The sequence below is a fragment of the Verruconis gallopava genome (assembly GCF_000836295.1).
Source record: "Verruconis gallopava strain CBS 43764 unplaced genomic scaffold supercont1.186, whole genome shotgun sequence".
Taxonomy (NCBI): Eukaryota; Fungi; Ascomycota; class Dothideomycetes; order Venturiales; family Sympoventuriaceae; genus Verruconis; species Verruconis gallopava.
The window spans coordinates 699-10,963 of record NW_015622322.1 but is presented as its reverse complement, the minus strand read 5'-3'; the positions used below and the strand labels follow the sequence as shown (position 1 = coordinate 10,963).

General features: G+C 46.7%; 4 protein-coding genes across 4 annotated transcripts; 2 read left to right on the top strand and 2 right to left on the bottom strand.

The window, feature by feature from the left end:
• Window positions 1–239: 239 nt before the first annotated feature.
• On the bottom strand, window positions 240–1,442 carry PV09_09794 (uncharacterized protein; the record flags this gene model as incomplete). The annotated part of the gene is made up of 2 exons (XM_016363930.1): window positions 240–1,064; window positions 1,137–1,442. The coding sequence occupies 2 exons, from the start codon at window positions 1,440–1,442 to the stop codon at window positions 240–242; spliced, it is 1,131 nt and encodes a 376-aa protein (XP_016208245.1).
• Window positions 1,443–6,969: 5,527 nt separating this feature from the next.
• Window positions 6,970–7,397, bottom strand: PV09_09793 (uncharacterized protein; the record flags this gene model as incomplete). Its single annotated transcript, XM_016363929.1, has 2 exons — window positions 6,970–7,342; window positions 7,390–7,397. The coding sequence occupies 2 exons, from the start codon at window positions 7,395–7,397 to the stop codon at window positions 6,970–6,972; spliced, it is 381 nt and encodes a 126-aa protein (XP_016208244.1).
• Window positions 7,398–7,828: 431 nt separating this feature from the next.
• PV09_09792 (uncharacterized protein) lies at window positions 7,829–8,687 on the top strand (the record flags this gene model as incomplete). The annotated part of the gene is made up of 2 exons (XM_016363928.1): window positions 7,829–8,628; window positions 8,681–8,687. The coding sequence occupies 2 exons, from the start codon at window positions 7,829–7,831 to the stop codon at window positions 8,685–8,687; spliced, it is 807 nt and encodes a 268-aa protein (XP_016208243.1).
• Window positions 8,688–8,853: 166 nt separating this feature from the next.
• On the top strand, window positions 8,854–9,547 carry PV09_09791 (uncharacterized protein; the record flags this gene model as incomplete). The annotated part of the gene is made up of 2 exons (XM_016363927.1): window positions 8,854–9,182; window positions 9,235–9,547. 2 exons carry the CDS (start codon window positions 8,854–8,856, stop codon window positions 9,545–9,547), a joined length of 642 nt encoding a protein of 213 aa, XP_016208242.1.
• Between the last annotated feature and the right edge of the window lie 718 nt (window positions 9,548–10,265).

Genomic DNA, 10,265 nt, shown 5'->3' with positions numbered 1-10,265 from the left:
TTATTTTGGTTGAGGTAGGCTGCTGCCTGCGCGATTGCTAATGGAAGATATGATAAATTTTCCAGCAAAAGTTTTATATCCTGCGTTTCGTCTGTCGGGACTGAGATGGTCAGATGGTTCATAAACATCTCCTGGGCTGTGTTCGGTGCCATTTGTTGTAGCTCTACGATATTATATATAGCCAACCTCTCGACAATGTCGCTGTTGGTTGTTGTGAATATGACCGACCTGAGTCCAGACTATGGTAGAATATTGACTAGGTCCACTGGTTGTGGCGTGAGAAATCCAGCATCTGCTAAGTCTACGCCATCCATGTTGTTAAAAATCAGTAACCACCGTTTTGCATAATTTTTGCTGATATGACGTTTTACGAGCTGCAAAACATCCGCTTTCTCGTCCTCCCAACCAGGGAGCTTAAGCTTTTGTGCGATGCTTTTATATGCTTGGTATACACTGTCGATGTCACCAGCGTCGATCCAGAAGACTGAGCATGCCTTATCCTTTTCTTTAATACTATACGCAATCTCGAGCGCCAACTGTGATTTGCCTGTACCCCCTTCTCCTGTTATCGCAATTCTTGTAGTTTGCTCTCTGGTAGACAGGATGTTTTCGACCTCTTTAAGCTGTGACTGACGCCCTACGAATCGTTTATTTCGGGAGAAAGGAATGATAGATGGGGTGGTATCCGATTGTTCAACCTCGTCTAGAAGTCTGCGTAATGCTTCCTCTTTTCCTTCGCCATATGCGAGAGGTATTTGTACGTTAAGGATTCCAAGAAGACAATATGCGTGGTCTTCTGGTTCGGTCGCTTCGCGGGTACGGGCCCATGATATTCGATCCGAGACACTGAACTTTTCTAGAAAGTCAATAAGCTTCGCACTGGACTGATCTGCCTGTAGAACCTCTGATGGAATGCCGGTTTCTCTTTGTAGTAACGGCAAGAGGGAGTTCTTATCTCCCAATCGCAGACCTTCAGAAGAAAAAAATTCGACTGAAGTTGGAGCGATGAGCTCTTGAAGTGTCCAAGCTTGAGTAAACCATTTGCTAGCCCGGAAACGTGCTTCCTATGTATTTTACTGCTGGGCGTCTGCTGCTGTAGCTACTGACATATCGGAAAGGAATATGTAACATTTTACAGCGTTCTGATACCACTTAAACATAGAATTTACCGCGTTTGAGCGTTCAAGATTGTTATATCTGTCAAAGCAACATGTGTCGATCCAAAAGTACTGAAGGTGATCCTGACTGGCTTGTTTGGCGCAAAATTCGAGCTTGCGGAAGCCATCCTTGCTTGCATAGGTGTTGTTCAGTATATTATGGTAATGGACCTTATCAGCGTCTCCCCACCATCTGTGTGACAAGATTGCATAATGCGGGATGGTCTTTCTGGCGAAGTCTGTCAAGACTGGTCTTCCGGACTCGTCGAAATGAAGAAGTTGCATAGTTATTATGATGGCAGTCTAAGGTAGGGACAAGTTGGACACTGCTAGGAATTCAGGGAGCAACACAAGGGTATATGATAGTGGTAGGCTGTGACGAGGCTGTGGCGAGGCAGTGCAAAGCCATGAGCAGTCTCAGCCGCATCCTCGCGTGCTTGAATTGTGAGGACAACCCATGCGTTAGCAGCGAAGTCGGTGAGTCGCCTATATGGAGTATATCGTACTCAAATTGTAGTGTGGCTGTGCTGCAGCGCCTGTGTATGGTGCTAGCTGGAAATTAGGCATCAAAGTGGCGTTCAGCTTAAATTTTAGCCAAGCCGCTTCCAGCTGCTGGCCACAACCATGTTCAAGATTGTATTGATTCTCTCAGAATAGAAAGTCTTAGCATTTCTATATACCCTAAGTTAAGTCCTACTATATGATCATATAAGTGTCTAATTAATATTACGATCCCTAGTATCCAACTTAATTAATACGTCTACGCGTCAATGTCCCAATGCCCCTATGCCGCCAGCGGCAGTTCTGTCAGCGCCAAAATTATATCATCTTCGCTACAGGTGCAACCTGCCCTTCATCCACCCATATCGTGAGATCCCATGGTAATTCACGCTCTTTGGTCTTGCGGCTCCTCTTAGCCTCTGGCTCTGGCTCTGGTGCCGAGGTTGCAGGAAGTTTACGCTTTCGGCCACGTGTACTCTTGCCCGTAGCGGCTTTCTCTGCCTCTTTTGCGGCCTTTTGAGCTTCTCTTTCAGCTTTCTTAGCCTCCCTCTCGGCTTTCTTAGCCTCTTTCTTAGCCTCTTTCTCAGCTTCTTTGGCATCCCTCTCGATTTTCTTAGCATCTCTCTCAGCTTTCTTAGCCCTTTTCTTAGCATCTTTCTCGGCCCGCTTTGTTCGTGCTTCCTCAAGGTCCTTATGGCTAATAACCTTCGCATTACTTAATATAACGGGCTTTGTCGATTGGCGCACCTTGGCTTCGTTGTTCACTTTATAAAGAAATTGAATCTGTTCCTTCTGGAGTGAGCCTTCAGCAATTGATGTGTTTGCGGCATTTGCGAGCTTTTGGAGGTGTCTCTGCAAGCGCCATCTGGTCGTCTCATCAAGTGCATGTGCATCCTGATTGATTAGATTCTGTAATGATATCACGGCATCGGACGTCAGAGGCGTTGTTGGCGTCCGAACTTGGTCGTCGTCAAGACGTGGATCTAATACTTGCTGGAGCCTAGGAACTTGCGAGGTGGTGATCGGTTTGGGAGTGTCTTTGAGAACTCTGTCAGGGTTGAATGGAAACAAACCGCTCTTTGCCCAGCCAGAGAGGATGTTCTTCTTAGTAAAGGCCCTTACCCTTGCAGGAGCGTATAAACATGTAAAGTGACTTTTACCAATAGTACCTATGCCACCCCGCTCTAATTGTTCATATTTATCCCGATATGCTGATTTGAGCGGCCCGAAAACGGCGACATCACAGGGCTGGAGCTTGTGGGATGTATGGGAGGGAAGGCGACACGGGATGATGTTATTGTCCAGGCAGAATTCTAAGATTTTAAGTGTTTCATGCGTTCCGAAGCCATCTTGGATCAGCCATCGTGGTCGTCCATTGGCTCGCTCTTTCGTCTGAGGGTCGAATACACGCTTGAGCCACTCCAGGCTAATAAAGGAGTCGGTGTATCCAGACTCAGAGCACGCATAAAACCACCCAGGCGTAGGATGCGTTGTCCAAGTGGCCCTATGTGTAGATGCCGGCCATATGACCATTGGATCTAGATACCTACCATCTCTGCTGATGCACTCAATCGATGTCACTACAGTGTGTTTCACATACGCGCCTCTATATTTCTGTAGGTCGTTCCTGCCTATAAGGACCTTCACGCTACCTAATTTGCTGAGTATAATACCCGTTTTATCTATGTTATAGACATCCTCTGGGCGGATCTCGTCAGCGTGATCTCGGAATGCCTGCCCGATCACCTCAAACCAATGTATGATCTTATCGTATATATTAACTGGGTGTCGCTCCCAGTCTAGCGCGCTGACTTTTCTCGCTTTAAGTACGGGATTACGTTTCTCGAATTCTCGGGACCAGTTTTTACCTGGAGGTTCGAGCGGTCTTTTTGAAAGAGGCCGATTGCGGGCAATACTAAATGCAAGTGAATCTATATGCTTTATTCGCACAGGCTGTCCGAGGTCAGACATATGAAGTAGGAATCTAATAAGAGCTTTCTCTTCCGGTGGGGTGAGCCACTGTTGCTCTGCGTTTTTCGCTTCTTTCGAACGCCGTCCGGCTTTATGATGATAAAGCGTAGAAAGCTTGACGTTTCCATATTTGGCTCGATTAGCGAGTGTATCCTTTACACCAGGAGGTAACTCCATTGCCAATGCGCGACTGGCTGGGTCCATGCTGGCTTCTTGTGGTGGTGGTGGTCGTGGGGAGGAAGGAGCGAGGGTCCAGCGACGCTCAGAGGTGGGACTCCGCTAGACCCGGAAAATGTTCTATTTTAGCGCCAGGACCATTATTGAACACCTATCAAATCTCAGCGTCTGCCTTCAAGTGATGATCACGAGATTAAATTTCCATTATTATTATCATCATTGAAATCTTTGCAATATTGCCATCAAGTGATTTGGCAAGGCTGAAAAAGCCTTACACAATTACCTTGTTCGCTTGGCTGCAAACCAGACCGATTTGAGCACGTGCATCGTGCGCCACAAGGGTCTCATGCTAGCCTTTTATGACCATGAGGCAGCTTAGTCACTGATCAGCTAATGCATCACCAGCTCTGCTGAACCCGCCTCTCAGCATAGGAGTTACCACAGAACATAACAACGCGTTGATGAAAAATTCTCATAAAATTAAGATAGACTTCCTATTGTTACCTCTTTCACTTAATAGCATTGAATTTGCCTGTAATTTGCATGTCAGCCATTTCACAGTGGGCATACCGCTTAGAGCTACAGATGAAATGATTAATAGCATAATCAACAGTGAAGTAATTTTGTATTTAAGACCGATTTTGCAAATAAAGATAGTAATATAGCATTAACTATCAATGATTCATTTATTAATCCATAAGGTGGTGTGTTATCGTAGTTCGAGTGTTGACTTTCTCGCCACGGCGTGATTCTCGCTGCGCACGGACAGACGTTTGTAGATTGGCGAACTTTACCTTCGTTATTGATTTGTCTCAGAAATTGAATTTGTTCTCGCTGGAGGTTTTACCACCAAATCAAATCAAATCAATTCATCTAAAATCTAAATAACCATCATCTTACTCAGCTCAGCCGACAGACAGACGTTAGTGGTGACAAGATTATAGAATGTCAGCAGAATGACTTATTATATAAAATTTCGGGATGTGTTCTGTTCAGGGTGCGTTCCGCGATATAGGAATAGACGTTACTGTTGAAGATCACGGTTTGTTTTTGGTATCTGAGCCGCCACAGCGAGTTCGCATGGCTGGAGACTTTTTGGGTACCGCAAAATGCCACCGTCAGAGGATGCCCACGGGTAACTTAGAGCTTCACGGACACATATCTTGAGCATTTTGTAGTTAAGTTAACTTCGATATTATCGAATTGTATTCTCTCTATTTATAGCTTTGAAGTGAAGGAAATTAGGCAAGAACACCAAACCCTAAAGACTATTTTACTCTATTCCCTAATATAAGAACGTCGGTCGTGTGGCTGCTTGACGTACCGCTTCGTCTCGCGCGCGACAAGGGCGCCGACTGCGGCAGCAGCCACCGAGGAGAGCTTGTCTCCTTTCGTTTTCTTGTGGACGGCAAAGCCAGCAAGTAAAGCACTGACGAGAGCGGTCTTAAAAGCTCGTGGTTCTTTGCCTTCTTCGCCGTGATGATGATGGTGGACAATAGGGTGGCTGGAATCTCGACGAGTCTTGCTGTTATTGTTGTCGGAGATGTAAGTGAACGACATGGTGCTTATGGTGATGGTGGTGCTAGAGCAACAGAGTTCAGACAAGCTTGCTTTATAGACGCCCGAATAAGCGCCCTTCAATCTGTCACTTCCTGACGCCGAATTCCAAAATTTGGGATCTGAAAGCGCCTTGCGTGGCTGAGCATGTCTAGATGGCGGGACTTGGGCGAAAGCATGCACAGGACTTATGTGAAAGCCCACAAGGCAATCACGGGCAGGGTTGACAATAGATAAATAACGATTCCGGGTTTGGAAATATGGATTCTGGATTATTATTCCAAATACACTTGGCAAAGCGAGGCCCTAAAAAATAGGGTTTAGCCCCTAAAGAATAGGGGGTTGCACGTGATATATTTTTGGACTCCGATTTGAATCCATTATTAGAAGATTTTACTTAAGCGCACAGACCACTAAGAATTCGGATATTATTCTGGATTAAATCCAGGATAATCCTTGTCCTGGATTCTTTATTCCAATAAGTACCAACCCTTACCGCGGGAAAGCCCGCATGACTTTCAATCTCACGTCCAGCCCCGCGAGGGCAACACCATGTCTGCTGCACGCAAATCCAATCTTGATCCGTACGGGCCTTCTGACCAATTATAAGACGAATAATTTTTAAATATTTAGCATCTAAGCATTCCTAGCGCAGAGCCGTAGGTACTTATAGACAGATGAAAAATCATGGGGCACTTCAACACGTTGTGACACCCAGCAACTACTGAAGGTGGAATATATCAAGCCATCATGCCTCATTTCCAATTTCATGAGCAGAGATCTTGCAATTCGCTGAAACACTCCACAGAACCTCGGTGTCCGCCTGTTACATAAGGAACAGCGTTGAATGTGCTGGTCGAAATTGCTCATAATGAAAAGCTCAACGTTGTTTGGTGGACGCGATATAGATGAAACTACTGTAGGGTAGAAGGAAACTCGAGGTTGGTAATGCATGGTTTGTCTCTTTATTGATTGTGTTTGATACGAGCTAGCTAATAAGCAGGAAAATGACCGTTCCTTAAATACGCGAGCGGCACAGCACGGCCCTTGCAAGAAGGAAAATCAGATTTAGCTTTCACGCTATAGGAACATGCGTGACCATGAGCCTCCTACTGACCACAATTATCCTACGGAAACAACGAATAGCTGAATGAACTTGCCAGCCTTTCGACAGTAGGGCATTGAAGCCGGCGCTGTTTTCCCTCCTCCACTTCCTCCCGCGCAACACTGTCCTCCAGCACCCATTTGTCCGCCAGTTTATTTGTGCAAACTACATGAAACGGTCTATGTCCACACGGCTCTACGAAGGCCCATTCTCCAGCATCGCGTATAGATCCCCGACGATAGCATATCCCATAATCGTGTCTGTCGATGCCGAGCAGTGTTTCGGAAGCCAAATCTTGCTCCTTGCTCACCTGACTAAGCAATTTCTCAGCGTTCTTAGCCGTACGCTGGAAAGGTGTCAGTACTTTGTTGAGCTATCCGGGCTCAGCGGCGATTCGACCCAACTGCTCAATTCGTTCGCCGCGCATGCTCCCAAACTCAATAACGCTGTCTTTCAACCCAAGTATGGTCAAATACATGCTGTGCCACGTGGATTCAGTTCTTAGTACACCTCGCACCTCTTACGCGTCTTAGGTGGACCATGACTAGCCGGGCTCTCGTTGATGGGATCAGCGATCGAGGGTCTCTTCTGGCCAGCTCGGACAGCAGCAGAGCGGCCATTTGTGCTCTCATCTGCTCCGCCTTCGCCACCTTCAACACCTTCGCCGATAAATGCTACAGTGCGACCACGGGCAGTCGCTGCAGAAGAAGGGCCGGCGATGCTCTCATCTTCCTCCTCATCATTAACAAGATTAACGACTTCTGTAGGAACAACACTCAAAGCGCGTATCGCAGCAGAGTCAACGGATTGCCTGCCTCCCCCACCGTGGCCATTCTCCGTAGAGCTCTCGTTTCCTATGCGGCCAGCGGACTCTCTGAAAGCTTATTGATCAGAATAAACTAAGAAAGCTTATGAACTCACTCATGCATCATTCACCGCTCCCGTGAAGCACTGGTTATATAAGCATAGAACTTTGCCAGGGTCCATTTTGCTAATACATACTGATCACATTGTCTCGGTAGCTCAAACAGTATAAGTCATGGCGCAGTTTTAGAGCCTTCTAGAAGTGTCACGTGAAACAGCGTGATCCGCGAGCAGAGCTCCGCTAATTTCAAAATGCCGGACTCTGCTAGCTCAATTAACTTAGATATTACACCATTGTCAGATATTACAGTATCACTTATATAAGTTGGCCAGCGTGCTATGAACGTCTGGAATGACACGTGATCAAATCGTCTAGATCCAGGCGCTAACTATCATGCCTTAGGCGCAAGATATTGGAACCAGACAGAAGGCCTGTGAGCCAATCATCCTACCATCCTCCCGCCATCCTCTTACATCTGAACCTGCACTTCATTACATGTGGACGTCCTTATCCAAAACTACAATGTCGCTATTTTTTGATCATATTCGAGCAACAGATACAGAGATAATAAGCAGATGCCATGCATCTGGGGATCTGCTCTCCGACTCATCCTGTTCAAACAAGGTTGTCAAAATTTCTTCCAACATTGTCGTCAAATACGGCAACTTTGTGAAGGAAGGCGAATTCTTCAACCAGCAAATTGCCTTCCAACTTCTCGACCCCAACATTGTTCGTGTTCCTGCGCCATACCGCTTTATTCAAGATGGGCCTATTGGTTATCTGGTGATGGACTTCGCAGAAGGCGAAGTCCCATGCACGAAGCAGGCGTTGGCTGTCGCACCACGGCTCAGGCAAATCTTATCTCACATGCACAATATTCGAGGTGAAACGCCGGGGGCTTTAAGTGGAGGCGTTGTTGAAGGTGCTCTGTGGCCCAATAACGTGCCCATCTTCAAGGACCGACGGAACCTTGAAGATTGGCTGACAAGACGACTAAAACGACCAGGAAGTCGTATCAGTTTCGAGGACCAACCGTTGGTGATGTGCCATATGGATTTCTCCCCTCGTAACCTGGTGATCTGCAATAGCAACAAAACAGTCACGGTCACATTGCTTGACTGGTCTTCCGCAGGATACTTTCCTCGCATATTCGATTACATTCCATACAAATTCTCGCCTCTCGATACTGGGTTTTTCCTCAATCTGGAGCCACATCTTGCGAGTTTAAGTCCTCAGGAGAAGCAGACAGCGAAGGATGTAGTCCAAGCGTTGGAAAACTGCCAGGTATTTTTCTTGCAAGTAATCTAATCACAGAATCGCGGAATATCGCGCTAACCTAAAGTTTAGTTCATAAACTGAATCAAGCCGAAGTTCGTTGAGCTTAACGCCTTGATATCTTCACGTCTCCTTCTCATGACCGCCACGTTGACCTAACTGGCTCCTCACCTTCCATTCAAATCTACATTTCGCCTTCTTCGTCTCAGCATCTTTAGCCTTAACCGCAGCTAACGTTACTCGGAATGGCTATAGCTCTGGAAAGCAACGTACTTCGTATTCAACTAGGTGCTCTTTTCCTCACGAGCTCTACTGAATGCAATCACTGGTTCATTAATGTGCAGATCGCAGAGGGTTCAGTGCGATTCCACATGATGGTCGACGCAGACCAGAACGGTGATACAGTTTACGACGTCAAACAATCTCCGAATGCGGTGACGGGCCGTGCCATCAAATTGCATGACTTCCAGCCTATCGTTCAGCTCAAGGTGGGACACATAGACCAAGCCATAAGGGAGAGAAACCTTCACCGTTACGAGTTTGGCCCAGAGGGCTCCGGCTGTCAGCACTGGGTGTAAGTGACCCGATATGCACAAATGTGCCTGGGCGTTGACGATAAGTCATAGCTACCTAGTGATTGCGTGTTTAGAGGAAAAAAGGTGGCTGCCACAAGGAAGCAAGAATAGGGCCTGGGAGGCTGTGCAGCATTGTTGGTCAACAAGAGCTGGAGCGGATGGAGAGACAGAACTAGTTTCTAAACGGATCGATGTGGTTTATGGAAGCGAATATCAAGAGGAGGACGAAGATGATGATGACGACGGATCTGGCCCTGCTACAGCTCCAATAGTTCCTCCCGGCGCTTACCTCGCCTCGGATCGTCGCTTGTATCCTCTGCCAGGCTTCTACCTCGCCTCAGACGGTAACTACTACCGCAGATAACTCTAAGCTGGCGAGCCAAGTGAAGTTGACTGGTTACATCAAGACGAGCATTGGAGAATTCACATAGCTGTTTTTGGGTAGCGCATCGCCATCAATTTCTCGCAATTTACCCAGATCTGGATAACGGGGCTTGGGAAGATTGGCAGATGTTGCATTCATAGGTTCTTTTTCGTCACATATTTGAAATGAAGCGGTTGTCCGTTAAAGGAGATGTTCTGGGAGTATTAGTCGCGACTCGAAATCAAGTGGGTACTTCTAACTGTAAAGATGGCCACTATTGAGCCGATCTGTTCGGTATGTAGAAGAACTGCAGGATGGCCATAACAGTCCTCTGGTATACCTTTTAATGTCGCCACGCTCACTGTATCATCATCTATAGGATCATTCTTTCCTCTCAAACTGCAAATGCTGCCGTATTCGTATTCATAATGATCAGAACGTCCATAACACGCTCGCCATGGTTTTCATTATGGGCGGTTAGCTGACAGCATGGAGATGTGGAACGGGTATGCGAAGAAGGGCCACGACGACCAGCCATAAGTTTACAAGCCCCATGGCTGAGGCCTGGATTAAGTAGTTATAGCATGATGTAGATCAGACAATACCTTACAGTGCTCTGATTGGGTCAAATAAGCGGAACTCGTTTCGGACTGATGAACCTCTAGTTAAGAGGTACAGGTACTGATATGCGGGGCAACAATGTATGAATTGACCCACA